Here is a 27,734-nt window from a genome sequence, read left to right on the forward strand (position 1 = left end):
GTTTTTCTGTTTGTCAGTACCTTTTTAAAGGCAGACAATAAACCCTTGGACCTCAGATTTTAGACCATTGCTCAAAGACCATATGAGAAAATAACCTTTCTCCAGTTAAATAATGCAAGTTAAACAAATATAAATCTAAATGTAGACCTATGATTCAAGTCATGATTTTTACACTTTAATATTCAAATGACATCTTCCTGACTTTTCTATTTTGTGCACCAGTCAGATTTGTAAGATAGACATCTTCATGAAAATCTGCACTACGTTGTGGTTTGTAGAGTTATTTCCGTTTTTCACGAAAGCGGGCTGCTGCTGTTGCCTTTCTTCACAACAGGAACTGTTCAAACATGTACTTAATCACTGCAAACCTACAGGCACTTGAGTTATTTTCTGGTGATAACACAGTTCAAATTCATTTGAATTCATGCTGGATAGAAAATACTGCAAAGGCCAGACACAGTCTCTAGGTAGTATCAGTTCCTTCTGAGTGATGTGAGGAGCAGTCTGTCAAACAGTTGCTAATAAGCTTTGCTGCTGGGTGACATCCTTCCCATGATGACCAGTTTTATTTCTATCAAATCCAGTGTTGCTCTTCCTACTGCCAGCACAAGCAGGAAAACCCTCAGAGGTGCCCTTCCTTCTGTCGTTATGTGCCTGCACTGTTGCTGACGCTAAACCGCCTCCACAGATACTGTTTTTTGAATCTGACTTCCCAGTCGAGTGGTCAGTACTGCTGCTACTGTAACTGTCTGCATCACAGTGAGGGCTGACAGCAGGAATGAGTGAGGGGATAGTATTGATGTTTCTTGACCTCCAGGCTGGGTTGCTTTTTCTCTCTGTCTGTGGTGACAAATCACACCCTCTGCTTGGGATGTGAATTCTGCGATGGGCTGATGGATGGGGTTCGTGGATGGTTGAGATTTGTGGAGATTTTATTTGACAACTCGCACTAAGAGGCGGTATCCTGCGGTGGAGGCCATCACTATTTTGCTCTGGAGAGAGACTGCAGTTGTGCGTGGTTTTAATCATTATCTGGTCACTGGCAGGCCCTGGAGGTGAAGTGCTGAAGTGGCTGTTTGCATGTCCAGAGGAGGTGGCCATAAGTGACTGTGTCTTCTTAGGTCCAGTGGAGACTGATGTGTTTCTGTGCTGTCCATGAGTCAGAGACAGTGAAGAGCTGTTAATTAGTCTGACTGATGCAGAGGTCTTGGTGGGAGGAGTCCTGAACAGTGGCTTGGGTTTAGCATGGCACAGAGGAGGAGGTGGATGTGGTCTTAGGACTGACGTACAGCTTATATCTTGCAGAGCCTCTTCAGAAAACCTTTGTCCTGCTGACAGTCTGGGAAAAGGGAATCAGAATTGGAATCAGACTGAAAACATTTGATAAAGCACAGATTACATGGGGTTCTGTAACAGGCATAGGTATTAACTGTTATAGCGTGCATCTTTTCTTCTTCTTCTTTCTGGTTCACTTTCTGGTCAGGCTTGATTAAGGCTAGGTTAAGGAAGCTCCTGAGTGGCTTCCTGTGTCACGTTCCATCATTTCTTTTTCATTTTATCTGTATAATGTGGGTCACATCCATCCATCCATTTTCTATACCGCTTATCCGTCAGGGTCGCGGGGGAGCTGGAGCCTATCCCAGCTGACTACGGGCGAGAGGCGGGGTACACCCTGGACTGGTCGCCAGTCAATCGCAGGGCCAACACACAAAGACAGACAACCACACACTCTCACACTCACACCTAGAGGCAATTTAGAGTAGCCAATTAACCTAATATGCATGTTTTTGGTATTGTGGGAGGAAGCCGGAGAACCCGGAGAAAACCCACGCAGGCACAGGGAGAACATGCAAACTCCACATAGAAGGGCCCAGACCGGGATTCGAACCTGGAACCCTCTTGCTATGAGGCGACAGTGCTAACCACTGCACCACCGTGCCGATGTGGGTCACATTTATTTGAAAATAAACAAATAAAACATTTTTTTTTCAGTGACTGTTGTAATTGGCCTAACTAATCCATACTAACCTGGGCCCATTTTTCAATTCCTTCAAAGGTACAGCAAAGGAAGCTGGCAGTGAAGCAGCAGATGATGAGGGGTAGAGCTCCAAGTCCATTTGTATAGCTTGTCTAAGCTCTCTCAACTCTGCATATGCACAAAAAAAAAGAGGACTAAGATTTGATAGTAAGTCTCAAAACACTGAAACCAGCTCTCTGAAGTATGACTGAAACACACATACAGAAAACCATCGAAAGATAACAGTCATTTGCATAAAAAAAAGTAAGTGCTCATTTTCGAGGTCTTAAAATTAACTCAATTACTCTTCTACCCAGACTGCTCTCTAATGTACTCCAATTAGTTTCACTGTCCACTGGCCCACAGTAGATGATTTGGCTGGAGTTCTCAATTGCTCTTTATTCATTCACAAATATGTTTTGGATGTCCAGCGGCTAATGGAGGGAGGGTAGAATTACCAGCATTCCCATTTCTTCTGTACATTTATTCTCTTCGCCTCACACACCTTATGTATATAATAATCTGCCACCAGATGGCAGCAAACACCAAACAGTTGGTTTATGGACTCACCTGCAAGTGTAGGTTCTGATTTATCGCATTTGTTCAGACACCTTTGTTTAATATTTCCCTGCAAGAAACACAGCCACAGAACAGGAAAACACAGACAGAGCTTGTGTGACTTGTGCAGTGTCAGCGTCCTTAACATAATACTATGGCACAAACTACGACACATTTAGTGTGGAAAAACAGGAGGTACATGTATTGGACATGCTTAAGAAAGCTGGAGCCTGTGGAAATAGCACGGGAGCAAGGAAAAGGGATAAAAATAACAGCAGGAGGAACGGGAATGGAATTTGTCCGTCTGTGTGTATGTGTGTGAGAGACCACTAAACGATTGAGCAGAAGTGTTCCATCATAATTTGGTCTCAAATATCTATATACAGAGCAGATGAAAACCATAGTGCCGTGTGTGTGTGTGTGTGTGTGTGTCCATGTCCATAGTATGCAAAACCAGACCAAGACCTGATTGAAATCTGTGTCTTCATGTGTTTGCTATGAGTGACTGGCAGCCTCCTCCCCTCAGTTTATAGCACAAGCACTAATGGAGAGTCTTTATTCCAACCACATGGACAATGGACGAGCAAACACACACACACACACACACACACACACACACACACACAACATAACCACAGTGCTGGAGACTGACAGTTAAAACATGTATTTTTGGTCTATTTTCCCTGTTAGATTCAAACCCAAACCTCTTGGTGTTGTGTTTCGGAGCTGCAGACGAAGTATGTGTGACATCTCTGACAGTGAGGTGAAATCCAAAACAACTCGAAAGCACACACACACACATTCCAATAATAGGCTTACTGGTCCATGTGGGGTTTGAACCCATTACCGTAGTGCTGACTTGCCGATACGTTTTAGGAAAGCTTGTATTTTACTGTGATTATTGTGATACATAAATCTCAGGGGACCCGTGGTCACCGTTCCTGCTACAAACATCTTGCTGAAAACAGTTATTCATAATGCTGTGTATATAAAAGCTGCTCTAGCTACTCTAACAGCAAAAACCTTCAACATCCTGATGTCAAATCTACCATTAACTGGTTTCAACAGCTGCTCATACAAGATGAGCCAGTTTGTCCAGAATATGATAGTTTAGATGTTTTATTCTGTAAACGCTGTTGCAAGACATTTCTGAACATTTAACACATTTACCAGCATTAACTGCAAAAGACATAGCTAATTATGTCAGGCCATGAAATAATGAAATACACAAAACAGATGTTAACAATCAAGCTTAGAATCCAAATTCCTTTTCACCACCACACTTATATACTGGGATTTTAGAGACTGACTGAAAGAATACTGTAGGCATTGTATTTTTCAGCATGTGAATTTAAACTCAAAATAATGTATATCTGTCTTCTCCACAGTGTAGTCCTTTATGATTAACTAGTTTGTGGATTATGAAACTTTATAAAGATTTATGTTACCGTAAAAACTAGAAATCACACAGAAGATCCTTAGGGCTGATTACAGTGTACTGATCAGTTATCATAGGCAAGGAGGCAGTGCTGCTTCGACCTGCAACAGCTACTAAAGGGAGCGCACAATAAGCTCGAGCCATAAGAGCGCAGCGTCAGAGGAGCCATGACTTCATCCCACCTGCTCACGCATCAGACAGCAACAGTGTCCTTCAGGAGACAGTTTCTTCACAGACAAAGTGCCACATTTCTGCTTTTACCACAGGATACTTTTGAGAACAACATTAACTGTATTGACAGCAAATGCGTCATATAACTCAGGTCTTTAAGACCGGACACACCACTGGGTCAGGAATCTTTACTCTCATAATGTCCACTCCTCCCTCTGCACACAGCTTTACTTTGCTTTTCCTACAGTGAAACTACTTTGTGAGGTCTTCCTCAGACAGTACCTGTGCTGTTTGGTTTATCTTTGCAATAGGATCTTCACCTTCATGTCTTTACTGCTATTTTTTTTTTCCTCAGTGCAACATGTACAAATTATAGCCTACGGTGACTTGAACAGACATCTGAAACACAGACTTTGAGACACTTGCGTAAGTTATTTTTGTCCCCATTCTTCAACTTTGTTTCCAGGCAGGCTGGCAATGTAACATTTCCAGGCAGACACACAGAGAGAAAACTTGCACATCTGGTCTGCAGAAAAGTCAGACTGCTGGCCTCTAACTCACTCTCTGACATTCACATAATGCTAGACGAGCACGACAGTGTAGCCAGACTGTAGGCATGCATGTGTGTGTCTAAATGTCTCTGTATGTATGTAGTAATTTGAATGACTGGAAGAGATCTTACTCAACACTGCAAAGCTCTTGGCAGGACAGATGGAAAAAAAAAGCCTAGATTAAACCCTCGCAGGTTTCCTGTGCGTGCGTACCGGTTTGTGTTTGGGTGTATGCATGTGTTTGTGTGTGTAAATGGAGACCTCTGCAGCTTTGCAGTTAGCAGCGCTACCTGAGGGAGTCCGAGGGGGAGGGTCAGTATCTTTTTAATGGAAATAATCAGCATTGTATAGAGGAAATATTTAACAACATTACAGTTATGTATAAACTTATTATGCAGATTGCATCAAACAACTCACAGATCTCATGTTGTCTAAAGGTAAATTTAATTTCTAGTAACATTTTACTGAAACTAAAAGAGGCTGGGTTGAGTTTGGTGTCAGTGTTTACAAAATGTGGCACGGCGAGAATATCTCTTTTTGTTGTGATTGTACAGCAAAAGAGAACACACTGTATGTAAAGAAGCTTCAGGAAAATGTAAGGGTACAGAGAGGATTGAAGGAGTTAAGTAAGTAGAATTATGCCTGTAGAAAATACATATTGTACATATGCTGTAATATGAATAGGCTGTCATAACTTAGGATGCCTACAAGGTTATATTGTATAGACTCCAACTGTAAAATCTGTTCACAATTGCATCAGTTCAGGAAATCAATATTTTGTTACTGGCCCATAAATAATCATAGGATTTGGATCACTACTGCACTGGCAGCTGAAAAACAAATAATAAAGATACATTTGACAGTTGGCTGTTTTCCATCCTGTTCTTCTTACCTTTAAATGCTTTACCAGTCTGTTCAATGATTCACATTCCTCGGTTAGGATGGACCTAACAGACAGGCAGACAGGCAGGCAGAAAGATACATGTGTTTATTATCAGAAATCCAGTTGTTATTCATTAAAAAAACTATTGAGCCAAACACTTGGGTCAATGTGGAAACTTTGCATTTGTCAGTCACAACATGCACACATAGCCAAACAAAAGCTAAAGCTCAAGGTTTATTTAATAATGGCTGTGTTTTGTTTTTCTCACACAGAGTAAAAATGCACCCGCATATTTAATACTGAGTACCCTAATTATATGAGTACAATTATTTTTAAACATATAAAATTTGCACAAAGATATATGTTATAGTTTCGTGACAAGTACAGACAATATAATGGTGTATTTTTCAAAAACACTGGAGAGGCAAGCTGTGGCAGGTTGATAATGAAACCCATCGCACAACTGAGGCAGTGACAACAGAACAGGTACACCTGATGTCTGCTCTGAGTTCATCCTCTGTAGTTTTTCATAAGAGTACTGAGGATACAGTGTCCTATTTTTCTTTTCTCTCCCCCCCGAATCCACACTTTCTCTTTCTCTGGTTACATAACCATAGTAGATTTTATTCACTTCTTTTAGATGAAAAAGAAACTTCTGCCTGCTCTGGGATCCATTTTCTGACAATGGGCTCTTTTGTTCTGGTCTAGTCAGGAAATGGGAGAGCGAGGGAGAGGAAGAGAGAGGAAGAAGTGGAGAAAGAAAAGGCGAGGCTCTCTTCCAAGGTAGCCTCAGTGACTGCGGTGCCCTGTGGGCCTCAAAGGAATGGAGGGATGGAGAAAAGAAAAGGAAAGGAGGGATGGAGTGTTACAGAAGCAGGGCAGCAGCAGAAGCCACTGAGGAGAGCTGAGGGGAAATTGAGGGGGAAAATCTGAGGAAAAGGAGAGGCCTCACTTAAACTTACAGAACACTTATGTGGAATTTACTACAAATGAATCATACCACAAAGATAAAACACACATACGCAACATGCATTAGTAGAAGACAGAGAACAACAACAGCTGGCCTTAATTAATTGGTGGACAATCTCCCCTCACTCTGTTGGACGCGACTTACTTGAGGCGGTCCACCACTTGGTCAATGTTAGTGACAGTCAGCTTGTCTCTCATTGCCTCAATTTCAACTTCAGCCTTGGACCGGACAGAACAGCAAGAGCTTGGTCTGAAAGAGAGAAGATAAAAAAAACCCATTAAGAGTAAACATAAAGAGGAGCTCTATGCAAATCTCTTCCGTCCTCAGTAACACATCCATCTTCTGTTTTTACCTGCTTCCATTATCAGTATCTTCAGGGCTGGTACAGTTTCTGTAGCAGCTGCCAGGGTGACGCAGAGCATAGTCCACCGTCTCAGGTTTGTACTGAAAAACAACCTCCTCACCATCTCTAAATCAACAACAGCACAGACAGAGAAGGACTTCAAACAAGTAAGTTTACAGTATCTGCAGTTCTCTCAGTGTTCATATTAATAAAATTTCAGCAGTAGTTGAAGAGTATCTGGAGCCTAAGAGCAGCCGAAAGTTTTCAACTGAAACTTATCTCTTCAGCTTGGCTTTTGAGTGTAACATCTTATTATAATTATTTTTTAAATTGTGCTCTTGTAGGCCTATTTAAATGTTATTTCCTTTCATCTGTTTTATTGGGATTATTAGCTCACTTTCATCATTTTAGTCTCCAATTGTTTTACTGTTCATTTCACTTGTAAAGCATTTGAATAGCAGTGACCTGTATGACAAGTGCAAGTGCAGTACAAATAACATAAGTCACATTTCTTCCTTTAGGCAGGATAATCTGATGGTGCTTTCAATTCCGTAAAGGCTATACAAAATGTGAATTTCCTAGAATTCTATTATCAGCTGGGTTCATTTTAACATTATCTACAATCATTATCTAAATAAAAAAAAACACAAGAGGGAAAAGATAAGCAGCAACAGCAGCAGCAAGATTATATTTGATTCTATCTGTGAAAAAGAATCAAACAGATGGTGTAGACAGCTATAAGTGAGGCGGCAGCCGGGTCAGTTGTGTTTAATCGTAAAGTCCCTGCATGAGGGTAAATGCATCTTTTCTAGCCACTCAGAAGCTCTGTGTGTATGTGTGTGTGTGTGTGTGTGTGTGTGTGTATGTGTGTGGCTGGCTGAGTGGAGTGGATGACAAGAGCATCAGGACCACACAGGAGGAGGCCAGTAAGATAAATCAGTTGACTTTTACAAGGCACACACACACACACACCCACACACACACACACACACCCTCATAAAAATGGTTAAAATCACAGCAAACATCTGATATGGGGATGAGAGTTAATTTTTCACCTTAGCTGCAAATATAGGAAAATGTTCTTGGCACATACACACACACACACACAAAATAATTAGTGTGTGCTATTACCAAATATCAAGAGGTGCTGGTCTGTATCTTGGTGTTTGGTAATATTTTCTGGATTTACATGTCAACAAAGCATATTAAATTGAAGCAAATTGACAAACAGGGTTGCAGGGTTGGAGAGCATTATTAAGTAGAAGTGTTATTACGGGCAAGTGTGCTCGGTTTGTTCCTGTAAGCCATTCAGCTGATACTTGGGACTTGTCCTAATTAAACGATCAAAGGGCTGAAAAACACACACACAGAGACACACACACATACACACAACCATGTACCAAGGTCAACAAGTGTAGCACAGCCAACTTCAAAGAGAAAAAGCAATCTGTGCTGGCACAGTCTGTGTGGCACAAATAGTTTTTCGGTAGTGTTTCTACACGGCCAGACACAATGGAATACATTTCTCCCTCTGAATGGGACTATTTCTAATCCATTTACATCGCAGCCAAAGCACTTTAGAGGATTGACTTGTTATGGCAAGCGAGGCTTCGGCTTGAGTCTTACACAGTGACACGTTAATGAGACAAAGTGCTGCTGTGGGCATCAGACCTGTGGCCTTTTGGATATTGGATTGTCAGCTTAAACATCAGGCCTTGATATAATGCTGACTTAAAAGAAACCTCTATAAGATCACTTCAAAATAAGTGCCTGCCCACTAAACTGTTGCAACAAGCACAAGTGTCACATTATACTTATTATATTTCTTTTGATGCATGAACTAACTTAGATATGGCAGGGGTTCACTCTGAGGGAAGTCAGTGTTGGTCTCTCCTCCACTTTGGGCCAAACTGACATATCTCAGCAACATCTGGTTTTCTACAAGCACCACCAAGAGGCTCACATTTGTGGTTTTTGAGTGAAATGTTTCGACAATTATTGCTTTGACATATATATCTTTTTATTAGGATGATTTGTAATGACTTTGGTGATCTTCTGACTGTAACTCTTGTGACATGATCAAGTTAATTCTTAATTCTCATCATCTGCAGCTGTACTTCACGTTTAGTGGTAATTTGTACATGTCAACACGCTACCACACCAAACTAAATTTGTAAATATTTTGCCTGTAAAATATCAGCATGGATGTAGCTTTGCATTGAAATACTTAATACTAGTACTTAACTTAAAACATGAATTTGCATGACTGTAGAATAATGTCTTAGGACGGGGAGGGGACGGCGCAAATGAAACATCAACAAATGCAAGAAAGTTCTGCTAAAAACCGATGAAGATTCTACTTAATGGGCCAACATGGCATAACTCTGCGGTTCCAAACAGAGGATTGGAGATAATGTCGTATACATACAAAACCAATTAAAGCACCAAACAGTAGCCTGCAGCTTATAGTTTAACGACACCACTCAAACAGACACAGAAAAAAGAAAATCACAATGAGAACGACGTGGACAAATTGACAAGGCAATAAATGGTTCGTCACAAAAGCAGAGAACAATCCATCTTCAGTTTTGCTTTTCCTGAAAGGCCTCAGCACAACCAGAGAGGTGACGTGGGGCAACATTCCTGGCAGCAGCGAGCTAGTTGCTGGGATAGCTACCAACTTGTACATACTTGGACTCTCTCGTGCGCTCGTGTACATCCTCACAAACACTTTACGATTTCACAGCCTAGTTTAATATGTAACATTATGTAAGGATGCAGGGCGGGGTTACTTGCCAATATTATCTCGCCAACAGTTTTTATGACATTCTTCAGAGTATATTAATAGATTATTAAATTGCCAAGTGCTACAAGTTCATCTCTCGCCTGAGTTGTACTATTAGCTGTAGAAATTAAAAACCAAACAGCAATTAGAAAGCATTACCACTTCTTGGGGAGCTTATATAACTCCCTGATGACTGTGCAACATAGAAAACAGATACAGAGTACCAAGCTTCACTGCTTTCTCCCTGCGAGCACTTCAGTGAAAGAGGACAGTTTGAGTGAGATCAGCATTTTTGCACACAAATTCTTAATATTTTTAAGATGAGTATTAAAACATTAAACACATCTTTAATCCAATAAAGTTAGCAGTGACTTGGTCTCTAAAATCTAGGCAAGATTTCATTGGCATTTGGTGTGGAATGCATGGAAGCCGCCCTCATATAATTGTCCCATTGTTCCACAACACCCCTACCAATTCCCATACCAATTCCCTATGGCAAAAACTATTGTTCCTCTGCTTTCCATCCCATTTGTAACTGACGAGGGAACACAATAAAGCATTTTATGGCACTCTTTGTATGGCTAAAAATGACACACAGACCCGCAGTGTCTGTGAGCTGTTTGGTTTAGACTACTGACCGAACATCTCTTGATAGAAAAAAAAAACAAACAAAAAAACCCAAACATATTAGATCAAAAGAGTTAGTGCAATTATTGAATATTACAGAAATAAATCATCAATTGTTTAGTTATCAAGCCTGTAGCCGTCAAACATTGAATCTGGGTTTTAATTCAATCAGCATGTTGAAAAAAACTTTCCTGGGAACTAATTTCATTAAGTTCAACTAATGAGTGAGAACTGACTGACAGGCAAATTGCATGTGATAGTATTACGTTTTTTAAGGATTGCAGCAGGGTTAAACCAGACAGACACTTTAAAAGACCAGTTCACACAAAAATAAAACAAAACATTTCCGAAGCTTCACAGCAAAACAGTGTTCAAGCATTCTCCTTAACAACTGAAGAAGCTGGGCACTTGTTTTAAAACATAAAGCAACGAATGGAAATAAGATAAGATGGCCCCATACAGCCAACTTCGGAAGCCCTGAGATCCCCAATTGATTGAAAAGAAGTTATTTACACCATTTTTGAAGCCAAAATCTGCTAAGCTAAAAGCATTAGCACATCCCTATCTGAAGTAGATGCACAAACATTTTGCATTTCCATCAAACATGCAAAATGTTTGATGGACTAAGAAATGACACTGTACTTTCCACTGGCGAGGGGGTGAGTCTATAATGACTGAATTTCCATATCTGAGTGGACTGTAGTCTTGTATTGTTTGTATTTATTTTTCCCGATAATTAGTTTTCAAAATGCCATTTTCGCCACAATGACTAATTTAACACCACGTTTTTCTTCAAGGGATTATATTTATTGTTTTTTTGTATGTATTATGTTTCTGGGAATAAGATTTGATTTCTTTTTTTGGTTTTTGTTTTCACTGTGTTCATTTCCTTTTGACAGTAAATAACAAAATTTGTCTTGTGTTGTTACTAAATTGCATCAAAACACTGCAACACTGCAATTACTGGTACAGTTTCTTTCTGAGTACCTTTAATATCATGTCACACAAGCAGGAATAAATTACAACTCATTGAACTCTGGGCACAACATTCCTATGATTCACTAATAATGTACAGATTATATTTATATGTGTGAGATCTTTACACTTACTTCTCGACCCTGCTGGCTCTCTCTCTGAGATTCTGTAGTAACATCTTGACCTCGGCTCTGACCAGCTCTTTGACTGCGGGGGGGTCAGCTAGAGCAGAGCCTTGCTGATGTGGGAGAGGGGTCCCTGCCCTGCTGATATTGTGTCCTTGATGGCTCTCTTGCCACATCTTGTGCCACATCTCCGCCTGCAAACATCATTGTTACAGTTTGTGAAGACAAGCAGGTGTTACACTTGCAATAACGTATGACATTAACATTATTTTTACAAGACACGGATTTCAGTCTTCCTCTGTCTGTCCAGGTGACACATTCACAGGTGACACCTTACGATCCCTTGAGTACTGGAACTGGTAATGAAAATATTCTCAAAACTCTGATACATTTAGTGAACTCTTTTAAAGCAGACTGGACAGACTATGTGCAATAGGTTGCAATCAGTGATCCAGACATCCATCATTCAGTGACTCCACTTGACAGCTTCCTTGACTGAGGATGATAGCGAGACTTTTCATGTCTCAGGGAAGGCAGTGGAGGATTATCTTTCGAGCCTCAGTGAGTCCAGAATATGACTATAATCTGTGAAAAAGCAATTATGAGTGTACTGGTGCATACTCAGCAGTGCAGGTAGGTGCAGGATATCTCTTCAATGTGGCACCTAAGAGGAACACAACACTCCAAAGGTATCTTGACCGAGAGACATCGAGCTCTGCTTTTATGTTTACAAACAAAGAAGAAAAGTGTGAATTTATCTATTTACACTGAAACTGCTGAAAATATGACTTCAAAATATCAATGATAAAAAAAATGATAATGACAAAAAAGCATCTTGCAGTACTGGCCCTAAACTGTTTTGTCCATCACTTGCTTTAAGGGACGATGTCACAATCTATCTCTTCGCTTTCTATCACTAAAAACACTTTGAGGCCTGTCTTTGGCACAAGCAGACGTTGTTGACTGTAAACTGTCGTAAACACTGAACAGTGTCTTCTTGGAACAGGAAGTAAAACAACTTTTAGACGGAGGGGAACATAAAATATGGGTGAGTTTTCATGCTGGTCCATAGCTTTCTTAACTCATATCTTGCTTTCACTATGTCACACTGTGTTACATGAACACATAGGCATGTACATGCTGCACAAACTGAGCATGATGATGTTTAGGATGTCCACGTCATCAGCCGCAGGACCAGGCAGGCAGCTTTTTCATCTTAATTTTTCTTATCACTGCAGATTAAGGATTTGTAACAAAAAAGGAGGGGGTTTAACTTTACAATCAACAGCAGAAAAACAAAAAAACACCATAGAAAAAAGGATAAAAGGTAAGATGTGAAAAGTGTGTGCATGTGTGTGTGTGAATGAATACTTGTGTGCATATGTGCCTCAGTGAAGTCTGGTGACCATTAACACCTCCACACCTGTTGCCTGCCAATCATTTCTGTCATGCTGCAGTTAAAGACTTTGCTTCAGAAGAATGCCCTGGAGGATACTAAACACACTGCTTCTGGTCTTTGCATGTGTGCCAATCTGTGTGCATGCACATCCACATGCCAGCATTCACACTCACACACACACACACACACAGCCCTTTTCACTCACACTGACTTCCTCTGTCAGACTCTCTGTGCTGAGGTGTTTATGTTACAGGATTCATTGCTCACTGGCTAACAAGTTGTTCCTGGATCGTTTCCTCTGCTGTGAGACTGTTGACATCATGCAGGAGCTATTTTAATGGAGCGTTGTTGAAACCTGTCGTTTAAAAGACCTAACAGAAACCATCGTGTTGAATTATTTAAATTTGGTTTAAGAATCCATTTAACTTAAAGGGCTCATTTTCGCTCAGAGTTGAGAGGAGTGAGAGTGTAGAGGGAGGTACAGAGAGATTGGCCTTGTAGGGAGACTTGAAAAGCGAGGCTAATGTTCCCTCTGATCTAACCGCTGGAGACAATGGAGACCTTGATGGAGGGCGGAATGGCGGTATTTAGGAATGGAGGAGTCGCCTGCAGATCAACTATTACTTTTCACAGTGGCTCACTGAGGGATGGAATTCATTACATGGCTGCAAGAGAAACAGACAGGGGCAGAGCAAAGAAAAAATAGAGAGAGAAAGACATGCGGGAAGGCAGACATAAGGAAGAGCGAAAAAGAAGTGCCATCTTGCAGTAAAAGTAATAACTGAAAGAAACCTGCTTGCACTTTGTCTGAGAGTTGAATAAGGTGCTCTGTCTTTTGTTTTGTTTTTTTTCCTCCTCTTTCTCTTCTGGAAATTCCTTAAAGCTCTCAGCCTAAGTCTTTCTTTCCGTCTGAGGGCTTTACACCCAAGCCACAGCAAACACTATTGCTGTGGGTGAAAAAAACATCAGAGCAATACTGAAAGTCACACACATGGTACACACACACACACACGCACACATCTATTTTTTCTTTGCAGACACACACAATTGAGTCAAAGAATATGTGTTGCTAACAGTCTTATCAACAGTTGAGGATTAGCCTCTTTAACCCTTTTATACCGACCCCTGACTCACTAAGCTTACTGAGTCTCTTTCTGTGTATCTGTGTGTGTGTGTGTGTATGAACTAAATTACTCTACATCATCATGGATTGATTTTTGGGTTAATTCTTCTTTGAATAGCCCTTTAAATCCATTCTTTGTTATGTAAAAAGACATTTAATTTGACTATTTAATTGTAAGCAGAATAAGTCTAAGTGCATGCCTGTATGTGCACGCTTTTCATGTAGCATCCACATTCGACTTTTATAAGTTAATTGTCACAACAGTAATGTGTGGTCAGCTTCTACATGGCACCGATCAAGAGTCGAGACAGACTATGTCCATGTGTTTTTCTGCAAACGGCAAATGGCCCGTTGGCTCAGTGCAGGCTGATAACATCTACAGATGGAAAGATTTCTACAGTGAGCAAACACACAACACAAGAAAAAGAGAAGAGAACAGAAAAGATGAAAAGATGGTAAAAGGTATGATGGTAGAAAAGTACAGAATTTGAGAGTATATGAGACAGAAAACAGCCAACAGAGAGTTTTATATCCTATAGAAATTGCTGACAAGAGGAATGCTTTGTGTCTGTGTGAAATCTGCAGAAACATACATAGTATTAAGTGTACAAGGCATGAACTCTGTTATGTAATTCAGCTTGAAAGGAATGTTCCCTCAGCAGAATAGGCACATTTAGCTAAACAATAGTTACAAGTTGAAATTCCAAATTTACTTTAACAATCACATTTAGCTCCATGTCAGTGCAAGCTACAGCAATTACTCACACAATCATTTAGACTTTTCTCAAAATACTTGTGTCGTCAAATTAAATTTCACATTCCACCTTAGCGTAATTTTCTCATCCATGCTGCAAGTCTTTCGTGGGTGAAGTCTTTCAGTTAGTGTTTTCAGTGCAAGTTTTGGGGCCAAGAGCTTAGCTGGCCTTGAGTAAATATTGATGTCTGTCTGGCTCACTTTTGGACCTCGCTGCAGCACAGTGCCAATTAACCCACATTTTTCTTTCATCGGGGAGTCTAGCGATTGAAATTATGCGGCCAAACTAAACTATGTGCATAACCACCACAACACCACAGCTCATAAATTGTTTGGGCAGGAATGCTTAGCTGAAGAAATTTTTGATTCACCAGAGACCGAGCTCAAAAGAAGTCTCTCGTAGATGTTGTGATGATATTCTTGTGGGTCTTCCCAGAAAGTGACCCAGTGTTTGAATTCTTTGAACAAATAAAACATTAAGCCTCAAACAAGCTTCATCGGCTGAATCAGAAAAGAAACCAATAAGTCAAGTAGGCAGAACTATTTCGTCTGGAAGGACAAGAACTTTGAAGTCATAGTCCCAGTCATAACAAATCTCTTACCTCGGAGTGCACCTCTGTATACATGTTAACCAGAGAGTTGCCCAATGCTGAATGGATCTTTGGTAACTCTGACCAGGCAACATGTTCAGCAATCAGGCTCCACAGAGACTGGCCGGGGCACCAAAGCTCACTTCTATCAGGCGACTGCATACGAGTGGCAATCTTGTGGTGAAGGAAGGCAAAGAAACTGCAGAAACATAACAACATACATCATAACAGAAAGAGGCTGACCAGAATGACAGTCAACCACGTGGCAGAATGTGCATTTACTCAAGTATTTTATTGAAGGAACTTGAGTGTTCTTCAAGTAGTGTTTCATGCTATGTTGCTTATATTTATGCTCCATTATCTTTTAGTGGAAAATATTGAACTTTTTATCTATGCAACAACAAATAAAGTGAATTTAAAAAACAAACAAACAACAAATTTAATTATCTGGATAACTGTAATTTTGGCTATAAAATCAGAATATGTATGACAGCTATATTATCCTACTGGTCTTGAAGAATAACTAAAATGATTAATCAATTCTCATAACAGTTGCACAACTTATCTGTAGATTGGCTAATCAAATAATCAACTAGCTGTTGCAGCCCCAATACAAAGCTGCTCCACCCTGATCAACTAAAACGGTAAAATATATTAATAAATATTATTATATACGGTGTGCAATATTGCAGAGGTATTTACCTGCATTGTGAATACTTTTAAAGGACACCTGGCTTAAAGCACTTCTATAGTTCAATTTAGGTAAGACCTTGAATGCAGGACTTTTACATGTTGTGAAGAAGATGAACTTTATTGATCCCGCAGTGGGGAAATTCACTTGTATGTAGTAAAGAGTATATTTACACTGTATAGTTACTTTTATTTAAGTAAAGGATTTGAATTGTTCATCCACCACTGACCAGAACCTACAATATTAGAGCGCAGATAAACTTCCATCCACCACTGCTAACTTAATCAGCTAGTTAGTGTTAGAAAGTCGTAGCTAATTAGGAAGTAAATGTAGCACGGCTACTTTTAGCTAGCCCACTACATAACCACCGGTGGTGTATAAATCAAACATTTCACAAAAGCCAAGTATTCACAGAACACATTTGAAACACTGACGGTTTAAGGATAAAATTGCTTGTGTAACATATAAGTATAAAATGAGTTAAAAGTGTTACTATAGAGCAACAAACGCTCACCTTAATTAGTCCTTGTATCTAGCAGGAGTATGGTAGCCAGGGTAAACATCACAGTTGCCAAGGGGAGATATCGCGAGATCTTCCGGAAAGGTCCAAAGTAATTTTCTGGAGAAATCTAAACATAAGCCTTGTATCTCATTGATGCACGGTTCACGTTTGTGTACGAATAAATGAAAACATGTAATTTAAACGGACGCAATGTAACAAATTAGATTGAATACATGTTATGTGCTTTGTAGATTTAAGTAATTAAACACGAGACCACCTGTGCTCCAGTAAAAACCTGGACTAATATTTAAAACGTTAATGGGGGAGGGACAGACCTCAGCAAAGCCTGGCGTGTTAACGCTCAGAAAGGCAGTGACTATAACTTTCCCTCTTTATGCCCCCCGACCTCCACCCTCTTCCGGGCTCTGTGGAGGAGCGTCCGCAGCCCCAGTAGAGAGCTGTGGAAGGAGGCCAGTGGGTAACACCAAGATTTTTGCGTTCAGCAACAATGGAACAAACTAAATACTTTTATAAACTTGGCTAACCTGTTAACCATCTGCGGTGGACTTTTCAGTTTACACATTTGTCTATTAACTTTTTTGTCTTGGGCAAGGGGAATCAAATAAAACATGGTTTTCGGTGAGCGCTCTTCCTTAGAGCGCAGAGTACGCACGGCCGTTTTGGCGCTTCTGCTTTACGCGCAGGCCGGTTTTGGCTTCTCAGTCGCGGGACATCAGGAGAACACCTGTGAGGCCAACGGCAGTGTGTACTTCGTGGGCGAATGGTATTTTCTGGATTCTGATCACTGTACTCAGTGTGAATGCACCGCTGAGGGCTCCTCATGCTCCCGCACTGAGTGCACCTCTCTCCCGGCTGCGTGCATCCACGTTAGCCACTACCCCACCGACTGCTGCCCCAGGTGTGAGAAGATCGGGTGTGAGTACCGAGGAGTGGTGTACGAACTGGGGCAGAACTTTCAGGTAAGCTCGAAAGCGATGACACATGACAATTTTTAAAGATGATGATGGTTAATGATGGTTTCCGGTATGGATGTGGACTGCATGACCCTATAGACAGCGTTACCCCTTCTTTCTTCTTCTACTTTGTTCCTTTTTTAACCTGTAACTAAAATGCTTCAGTATCTGTCACTCCTTGAACTGTTCTCATGCCATTAATACATTCATAACATTAAGGCCATAACCTTTGATTAAGGGGTCAATAATAGACTTTTTTTTTTTTCATTTAATAGGTTGCAAGTCAAAAAAGTTGGGAAGTAATAATCTGAAATATATATGAAATATAAAGTCTGTTATTACCTGTGTCAGCTAATAACTTTCATTAAACTTATTTAGTTCTGTAAGAGCTCAGCCTACAGGATGCTCAGTTTTCAAGACAAAGCCAATGCATTGCCACTAAGTTCAAAGTTGTACTCTGCATCTCAAAATGAAACGCTGCAGCAATGTCAATCATATTTTTAGGGAATGGTTTAAATGTCACTGCAAAGCTGTAAATTTCAGTATATTTGTGATGAATGTGCACTATACCTCTAATGTCCAACAGAAACTTTAAAATACCACAAATGATAACAGGAAGGACATGGACACTGTAAGAATGTTAAATACCGCAGACACAGAGGACTTATCATTATTATTATTGTTGTTGTTGTTGTTACTGAAAGGCGATCTTTAAATGATATGTAGACTTAGGTTGTAAATAGCTTAGGTGTGACACAGATATCAAACAAATATGAAAAGCACCTCCATATAGCTTATGTGCAAACCTCAGGTCTATTGGTCTATGTCATGGAGGTTTCACTCTTTTTTGCGACTGCTGTTCGCTGTCTTTCAAATGTGTAACCATCCGCAAACATATTTTTAAAATTAATCTTGCTTCTGCTAGCAGTTTCTCTAAGCTTGTGTATTATGACTGTGTAAGCCCATCCTTGTATGTGTATTTCCTTACTAATCTCTGAACCAGTTAATTGCAGTATTGTACCTTCTGTTGATATGAAGATTGAGAATACAGGAGGGACTTGGAGGTAAATGGCGCCCCCTTTTGAGACAGCATGAGGGGGGCTTAATGAGTGGTGCTGGTCAGAATAACGATCCATTGTGAGTCTCACTTGTTATGTGTATGTGTGCTTTCCCAGCCATCAGAATGTGAGCAGTGCACTTGTGACAGTGAAGGCATCGCTCGCTGTCTGGTTGCAGATTGTGCTCCTCCGCCATGTGTCAATCCTGTCTACCAGCCTGGGAAATGCTGCCCTGAATGCAAAGATGGTGAGTCAGAAATAACAACAACAACAAATTAAATGAATTAAACACACAGGATCAAGGGGAAATTGAACAGGTAGTTACACTTGCTTTCTTAGTGACTTCTGTTGTTCATCTCCCTGTAGGTCCTAATTGCTACGTTAATGCGTCACGTAGCCAGGTGATTCCTGCAGGAGAACCCGTCTGGGTTGACTCCTGCACCAAGTGTCGTTGTCACGATGGCCAGGATGCTGGTTACTGGGAAGGAAACCGTCTCGCCACCTGTTCCCGCCTCAAAAACTGTACACCTGAACAACTGTCTACCCACAAAAACTGATTTACACTGTCTGCAGAGAACCATCTGTTAATACAAAATACAAAATATACAGTTCCTGATGACTGATTTCCCATACACCTTGCATCTGTCAGAACAGTTTGAACCCCCATTTGCAGATGAACATGTCAGTGGGAACACCAGACGTCAGGGACAATCTGCAAATTTTTGGGAACAGAAGTGAACAAAAAAATCATTTTGAAAACCCCAAACGCCATCAGAAGAGATCAGCTGCCCTTCCACAAAGACTCTTCCAATGTTTTTGCAACACTGATAAGACAAACCGAATTTGTCAGTTTGGTGGACAAGGCTGGCCCGTGATCAGGCCTTAGCTGCATATTACAAGCAGATTACAAGGCAGATTCACAGGCCAGTTAAATCCAGGTTCACTGCATGTCAGTTGGTTTTGGCAGTTAGATTAACTTCACTTTTCATAAATCTGGATCACTGAACATCAAACTCAGAGTGAAAAATACCTACTAAATTAATGTGGTACTAATCAAACAAATGGCAGGCCATGGTGCCAAACATCTGTACTCCTACAGAAAAATCCATAATTGAAGAAATCTATCAGGAACTAAAGAAAACCCACATGACCTTTGAAAGGTCACTGTATTCCACAGACTTTTTACTTAATCTTGGCCCTGTGATTGACTGGCGACCAGTCCAGGCTATGCCCCGCCTCTCGCCTATTGTCAGCTGGCATAGCCTCCAGTCCCCCCTCCTCGACCCTGACAGATAAGCCGTATAGAAAATGGATAGATGGATGGTTACTTAATCTGCCTGTCCACTGTTTCTTCAAAAAAGGCTCATTAGACTATTATGTTTAAAGAGAGTAGCTTACAGAGGATACTGACACAGGAGGTTTTTCGGAGCAGAAGCAACTAGCAACAGCACAAAGCCAGTGAGATTATTGGATTATGAGAAATTGTAATTGACCTGTCACAGTTTGATGCAGCACCCAAATGCATGCACATCTATGATGCAATTTAGTCTAGCAAATGGCTTTGCAAAGCAATTAATGATTTGTAACTGTTTTATGAATTCTGCAGTTCAGTTTCCATGTTAATTGAAATATAATGTATGAGACTGTGGTCTAAAATATGACTGTACAGTAGTTATAGACACAGGCGATATTTGAAAACAGGGTTTCATTTAATGGAGCATTATTTGTTCGCTGTAGAGCAGGAACAACAATCTGCAGTTCATTGCTTTTTTATTTTCACACAAAACAAATGTGTAGTCTTTCATAGCGACAGCTTTCCTTGTTATTAGCACTGTTATCAAAGTGTACAGCTGTCGCTTGATCTTCAGCATATGATGAATTGTAGCATGTAGCGAGTATCATTTTATGTAGGTTTATATGCAGCTCATCTTCCTATTGTTGTTTGTCATTATCTAATGCTGTAATCACAAGGGACCTTTAAATTAAAACCCAAAATAATATTGGCTTGTTATATGTTTATGTGCAGGATGGGAGGTGATAATGGCCTTTTCTTTACTGCATATTTAAGACTCCCAAGCTGCTGCTGCATGAAGTATATCATCACAACTGACAAGTTTCACTGCCATAATCCTTCCTGAAAAGCCTCTTAAAGCATAGTTTGGTATTAAGTTTAAACTTTTAGGGTTATGAACTGCCTTTAAATCTTATTTTATCACAAGACTTAATGAAAGAATACGCTCTTACTGTATTTCCAACATTTTCTAAGAGTAAGACTATATAAGATCTGAAAGCTATCTTTTCAGCTCTCGTTTTAATTTCTCAATAATCAGAAACAGACATTTTGTGAAATATGTGTATTTGCTTTCTTGCTGAGAGTTACTTTAGAAGATTATCGTTACTAGATATAACAACAACAGCGGTTTAGCTTAGCATAAAGACTGGAAACAAGTGGAAACAGTTAGCCTGGCTCTATTCAGTGTTAGCCAGAAATCCTCAATAAACACTTGTAAAGCTCACTGATAAACACGTGTTACCTTTGTAGGGACAGTCTATATGCTATGCTAAGTTAGCATAAAGCTGGTGGCTGTAGCACAAAAATTACTGCACCAACATGAGGGCTCTGTCAGTCCTCTCATCAGATTCTCTGTACATAAGCCAAAAATGTCAAACTATTCCTTAGTTTCAGTGTACTGTCTAAAATAAAAGGGAACATATGAATCACACCCAAAAATCATGTAGTGTGTTTTATTGGTAATATACAGTGGTGTTTCAAAACGTTCCAAATTAAAATGCCTCTCCACTGTGTGTTTCCTCTTGAGTTGTATTTTTTTGTTGTTTGCAGTTTGCTTTTTTGTGAACAGTTTGGCTCCTCTGTGTGAGAGGATGCCATCCTGATTTCCCTGCAGAGATCTTCTGCTAGCAGCATGCTGACACTGTGGTACTATTGTTCCTTGCAAAAATAAATATAAGTAGAAAAAGGGAGACAAAGAGATACCTTTACTTTGTAGGGCAAGAGATATGTTTTTACTATCATGAGAGTGGCAAGAAGGACAAGTCAAGTCAAATGTGAATCTGCAAGGCGATACAGAATTTTATGTCACCAACAGGTTAATGTGGGTTGTAACGGCAACAGGATTCAGAGTTGTTCAAAACTGCCAGTATGACACCAAAAAGCTCTTGGATTACCTCAGTCGGCAGGTGAAAAATAATTTGTAAGGAAGTTTCTATTCATGCACCAGAATTTGACTGCAGTAACCTGAGAAAAAAAGCCACAACACTAAAAAGAACAGAACAACACATGTACACACAGAGTGAGCAACAATACCTGGATTATCTGTAGCCATCAGATTTATTGATTGTATAGAAAAAGTAGGTTTGATATGACATAATGCATTCTATATAAGATATAACATTTTCAACATTCAATGTACAAAAAACATAGCTAGAGATACAGTAAATGTTTAAAAATGCCCAACAGGCCTGAAAGTCCTGTCTGCTCTCTGCAGCAAACAAGCAAAAAAATGTGTTTAAGAAAAAACGTTTCAAATACTTTACCACCAGAGGCTTGCTTGACAACTGAACAGCTTCAAAAGTCCGGTGAGAAACATCAAGCGCTCCTCACAGTTGTTCTTATTCTCAAGTAAAGGAAACGTTTCAAATACTATTTTTTGCTAAGGTTTCTGTTGCTGACCTTTACATCTATATCTGAAGTTACTGTTTGTACACACTGGGGCCATTCCTCTCTCATTATGTCTTTAATTTTCTCCAATAACTGTCACTCCTCAGCTCATATTTTCTTTATGTAACTGACTTCCGAAAGGGTTGGATGCGATTTGTCAGACCAGCTTTGATGGCTTGAATTTTAAAGGGGAACTCCAAAGTTTTTATGCATGATGTTCAGTTGACTTGTCACGAACTAAAACACAGTGAAACCTGTGAAAACAGCTGTATAACGTCTTCTGTAGCTCTGGAAAAAGTATAAAAAAAGGCCCTGATAATGTCATTGGGTCAATTTTTAATAAAAAGCCTGCTTAATAAACTTAAGGTGGTGTGGGGACTGCAAGTTAGCAGTCAGTTAGAAGGAGGGCAGGGTCCAACAGAGATGTAAAGTGAGAGGAGCTACTGGTTGTGTTTCTTCCTCATTCTGTATTCCCATTTAAACCGCTGACACTATCCTCGGTGTTACTTATCACAGAAACACAGGACTCTCCTGGACAATATCACAATCATGCAGGTTTATGTTAACCACCAATTTTAATTATTGCAACTTTGTTTGAAAAAAATCATATTCTCTCAGTCACTAAGACAGTAGGGTTTAAATACTACAAGACCCGAGAGGCAAAACAGCTACCGACTGACTGGATGTGTCCTGCAAAAATGCACCTTAAGAGTAGTAGTTAACATTTTCACCAGCGACACAGGCTTCTTATATTCTCTAATGCAGTTGAAATGCTCTGACTGAGTCATTTAACAATGAAAAATTAACAAGACTTTCACTACTGCAAACGGGATGCCAAAATATAACTCCTCAAAATGTGCAAATCTATGAAGGAGACTATCGATGTGCATGGTGGGAAATGTCAAGAGTTTTTGGATCTTAATTAAATAGAGAGACTAAATATCTCAGCCTCTGCTGCTTTAGTTTTCACCCACCTGTTCTTTTTTTTGCAATCTATTTTTCAAAAGTCACCGAATATTATGTAAGTACAACATTAATTCATTGGAGTGCCCCTTTAAAATAGAAATCGTAAGTGAGAATAGGAAAAGTGAAAGCAACAGCTGTTATTTTATCTGTTGTGTATTGATTATAAGGATTTAAAACAAACAAGTAAATTAGAAGCAAAAGATGTTATCACCTCATATCCCCCTTGAAAACAATGACTTTAAAGAGGGACATGGGGCAGATCTGTCACAAATCTGTAACACTGCACAGGTTAAGCTGTAAACAATAAAGAGAAGGGATTGCATTGGCCTCCTCACATGCAGTCTGCCCTAAATATCAAATTCAGAAAAGAGAAAGGGGGGAAAGGAAAAGGACGAGTGAGATGAAGTGGGGGAAAGCATGAAAAAGGGAGGGATGTGTCCCAAGAGGAAGAGAATAAATAGAAAAATAAAGATACAGTAAGTGGCACAGGTTCAGAGACACAAAGAGAGGCCTTGTCGATATCTATTGAAAGAAGAAGCACTCTTGTGAGACACAGCTGTGAGCTGAAGTGGGCGCACCACAATGCACAACAGAGTGCCATTGACACACACAGTTTGGACTGCCAGAGTGGAAAAAACAAAAAACAAAAAGGTGTCAAAATGCAAAGAAAAAGGGAATGTGAATGCATGTCTGTGTGTGTGTGTGTGTGATGTGTGTTGATGAGCGGAGGAATTAGAAGTTCCAGCAGGCTTGAGGCAGATATAACGGAGAGCCAAACAGATGGGAACATTGTTGTCTCAAGGCCGACCAAAGAGGAGGCCAACAAAACACAATGGTCGCCAAAATAAAAAACCTAAACTGTTCTGAATGATACAAAATTCAAACAGTTACAGCACATAAATTGTCTGCCTGTTGAAATTATCAAAGATAATGTGGAAATATTTTATTCACGATCCATCTTAAACAAAAGTGTTCATTTTTGCATTATGCATCTTAAAGCACACATATTCGTTGTTTGTCTTTACACCCAAAAATGACATTTAAAATGTAAAATAACCTCCCTTGCCCCCTAATATAGATAACATCTGAAGGCATCAGTTTGGTGTTTAGGCGTCAACAGTTACAGCATCAACAGTAGAAAAAGAAAAGGAAAGAAAAAAACAAAGAAAGACGAGGGATGTACGCAATCATTGTCAAAGATATTGTTGATTCTGTTTTTATGCAGGGAAAGTTATAAAACTCATATGAGATGCAAAAAAAGTTTTAAAATTAAAAATTAACACTTACTGTTTGATTCATTTATGAAATCTGAGACTGTGATAAAATAGATTCCAGTGCAGAATTGACAGCTGATGATGATAAAATCCGAAGCAGTAATAGAGATGTCAGTCAAACCGCTCAAACGATAACTTCTCATTACTGCCTGAAAATTCACAATTTCCATCAACAGAAGACCATCACCTCATTATCCTTCCAGATAAGATGGCCTTTTTCTCAAAGACTGAAAGAAAAAGATAGCACAGAGAGAAAATGGCATAGTAACAGTTTCAACTGGGTTTTAATGAATTGTGATACTTTAAAAAAAATCTGACTTCCAGGTTACAATGTAGGCTAAGAAATGACCTCCAAAATCCATTACTTTTCTGCTAATCTTGTCTGTAGAGCCAGTGTAAAAGTTACACAAGCCTTTATATCCATGTTTGTCCCTGTAAAACAGTCATGAATTGATCCTGACAGCTCTTTTCTCATGTTTAACCCCTCTGAGCCCCACATATGTTCAGAAAATACGGTTTGCGTCTTACAGAAACAAAAATGTCCTCTAAACCCAGATTATCCGAATAAACATTTTTTTCTTTAAGTGGGGTGAAGAATCAAAGTTTCCTTGACCCTAATCTCCAATATGTGCCACATGGGGTTACAATGTCGACTGAGCTGTCAGTAGTCCTACGTATCTGCCTTGTTGTCTTCAGTTCCTCAATTTAGATTTAAAATGCATTCGCAAGGTAGTTGCACCACACTGCGTTCATCCAAGGAGAAACCTTCTGATAGCTTCAGTATCTTCAAGTTTACTTTGCGAAACTTTTCCGTCACTCCAATTACGTCAGTTACTGTTTCCAACGTTTTAGCCTATGTAAAAAAAAAAAAAAAAATTTTATCAGCGCGTCCCAGCACTCTTTTGAGTCTTCTGCGGTATATGCAGGCACAATACACATTCATTAATTGATATCAGAGGATTTGATTGAGTGATTAGATTCAAACGGGTGACTCCCTGACGAAAATGTCAATATTCACTCGTCCGTTAACGTCTTTTGTCAAGATGAGTGATTTCTTTGCTATGCGATCCATGAGATTCACTGCATGTCACCAGATTTAGTTAATGTTACAGTTTGCCTCCAGTGGAAATCCTCCTTCACCTCATCATCTCTCGGAAATTAAGTTTGTTATTCTCCTAATATTTCATTTCTACAGGTATTTTTTTTCTTTATTTTATGACCTTGATCAAATATTCCAAGAAATTCCACTTGATGCCGCCCAGTATTTCAGTTTCACATGAAATCTTCCAACAGCAGTCTCTGTCGGTATCGCCTGTTGATATGCCACTGGATGCCCTCCAGTCTACAAACGATTATTAATGGAGCCAAGTGACCCAGATCCCAAGTTTCAGCTTCCAAATTTGATGGCAACCTTTTGTTCAGCCAGTGATATTCAAACTGTTGGTCCATGCTCTTTAACTCCGAAGTCACTGACTGGTAAAGGTAAGAGGTGTGAAGCCAGTAGCTGCTTGAAAAAAGTTGTAGAATGAAAAAGCCTGAGTCCTGGTTACAGAAATGGCTGAAATCTAAGGAAAAAAAAGAAGCCAGAGAGAGAGAAGGGCAAAGAGGGAGGATGAGACCATGATGTACTTGTGAGTTTTTCCTCTCTCTTTCACTCCCACATCTCTCTAGATGTTAAGGATATAAGTTCTCTTCTTCTCTCTTCCTCTCGTCACACCCCCCCCCCCCCCCCCCCCCCCCCCATCTTCCTCCCTCTGTCTCTAGCCCTTGAGAGGCCGGGGCGGTGGTTTGCCGATCTCCACAGAGATATTTGTGTACAGAGGGTACTTCTTGACCTGAACCAGTCTGTAGGTCAGAGAGCTGATGCCGTCCTTCTTCATCGTGTTCTTGGTGTTTTGTATTTTATTAAATCTGGAGAGAGAAAAACAAAGACAGGAAGAGATAGGTGTGGGAGGGGGAGGGGGTGGCACAGAGGCAAAGGGAAAATGGGGAGACAATGAAGATAATTTGTTTAAAAATTATACTGCAAAAATCTTGATTTTTACACGAAATTCTTGATCGAAGCGTGTCTGTGTGAGTCCATGTGGGTGTGTTAGTGTGTCTGATTGCAGACACATGGGGAACTTCAGGAAGTGCAGGTAATCACAAGACTGACATGTAATCAAGTCATGTGGGTACAGGTTCGATTACCTGAAAGGAGAGGGAAGAAACCACCACCCTGTTGGATTGCTTAAAATGAAGTACACACAAGTCAGTATTTCCTTTAGTATACAGAGCTTGACCAACAGGTGGTGCTATTGCATTGTGCTGTGACTCAGTGAAGAGCATTACACTATATATCACATCTGCCTCAGTTTATTGAATTATGCTGGAATCTCCTTTTCCATTGGCTGTGATTCAAGAGTTACATCAGAATTTGCTCTGATTTTTACAAAAAAATTCCTCACATAGTGTGGCAGGCAGTTACACAGTGCTGTTACTGCACTTTGGTTTAGTTTGTGATACAGCGCCTAAAACAGATTCATAACACGAGCTGTCCTGTCACCCTCATCGTGCTATCACTTTTTGCAGGATGGAAACGAGGCCAGAGCGTGAGAGTGTCTAACAGCATGTTCACCACACTCTTGTCTTAAATATTCTGTGAACAGAGAAAAAGCTGATGTGGGCAAACGTTCAGCCTTTTCAAAAGGCGGCGGTGACTGACATCTACATCTGACAAAAAGACGTTTTCTTAATGATATGCTTGGACGTACAACAAGAGTTGACACTTCAGTCCGACATGGACCACTGAGTCTGCAGAGCCTTGTCAGAACTGACTAGTGAGGATCTCTTTCCTTTGCTTTCTCCTGTCTCTCACAAATCAAATCAAAAACAGCTTTATTGGCATGCATGAAAGCAAGAAAAATGTTGTCAAGCATCTTTCCTTTGAACAATATGTTACAAAAAGACATAAAAAAGAATCAGAATCTCTGACTTCTACCAAGAGATGGTACTTCTGTCTAAAAGGAAGGGAAATTCATTACAGCGAAAGAGAGTAACCAAAGGAAGGGATGGAGAGGAGAATAAGCAGGAGGTTTAAACTAAAATGAGGGCTAGATGAGAGGAGAGAAAAATGGAGACTAGATAGGCAAAGAAATAAATATATATCTGAGAAACAGAGTGACAGATGGAGGGAATAAGATATACTGATATTAAAAATTAACTGAATGAGGACTGATGGAAAAAAAGAGAAATCTTTCAATGAATCTAGCAGAGATTAAATGCAATAAATTAATCCCTAC

At 40.0% G+C, this 27,734-nt stretch overlaps 3 protein-coding genes across 3 annotated transcripts in view; 1 reads left to right on the plus strand and 2 right to left on the minus strand.

The window, feature by feature from the left end:
- Positions 1-23: 23 nt before the first annotated feature.
- Positions 24-16,603, minus strand: ccdc24 (coiled-coil domain containing 24). The gene is made up of 9 exons (XM_046408022.1): positions 16,515-16,603; positions 15,322-15,508; positions 11,453-11,637; positions 6,941-7,057; positions 6,733-6,837; positions 5,628-5,682; positions 2,588-2,645; positions 2,029-2,146; positions 24-1,339 (listed from the first exon to the last, which is right to left on the minus strand). Exons 2-9 carry the CDS (start codon positions 15,469-15,471, stop codon positions 508-510), a joined length of 1,620 nt encoding a protein of 539 aa, XP_046263978.1. The 5' UTR covers positions 15,472-15,508; positions 16,515-16,603; the 3' UTR covers positions 24-507.
- A 110-nt stretch (positions 16,604-16,713) lies between these two features.
- zgc:113531 (uncharacterized protein LOC541359 homolog) lies at positions 16,714-21,265 on the plus strand. The gene is made up of 3 exons (XM_046408023.1): positions 16,714-17,482; positions 18,652-18,781; positions 18,901-21,265. The coding sequence occupies exons 1-3, from the start codon at positions 17,132-17,134 to the stop codon at positions 19,089-19,091; spliced, it is 672 nt and encodes a 223-aa protein (XP_046263979.1). The 5' UTR covers positions 16,714-17,131; the 3' UTR covers positions 19,092-21,265.
- Positions 21,266-26,194: 4,929 nt separating this feature from the next.
- Positions 26,195-27,734, minus strand: part of b4galt2 (UDP-Gal:betaGlcNAc beta 1,4- galactosyltransferase, polypeptide 2) — a 130,365-nt gene continuing 128,825 nt past the window's right edge. Inside the window, exon 8 of the mRNA XM_046408497.1 lies at positions 26,195-26,364. Coding sequence (XP_046264453.1) covers positions 26,214-26,364 — 151 coding nt within the window. The 3' untranslated portion in view covers positions 26,195-26,213. The remainder of the gene's footprint in view (positions 26,365-27,734) is intronic.

Source organism: Scatophagus argus, chromosome 13 (assembly GCF_020382885.2).
Source record: "Scatophagus argus isolate fScaArg1 chromosome 13, fScaArg1.pri, whole genome shotgun sequence".
NCBI classification, from domain to species: domain Eukaryota; kingdom Metazoa; phylum Chordata; class Actinopteri; family Scatophagidae; genus Scatophagus; species Scatophagus argus.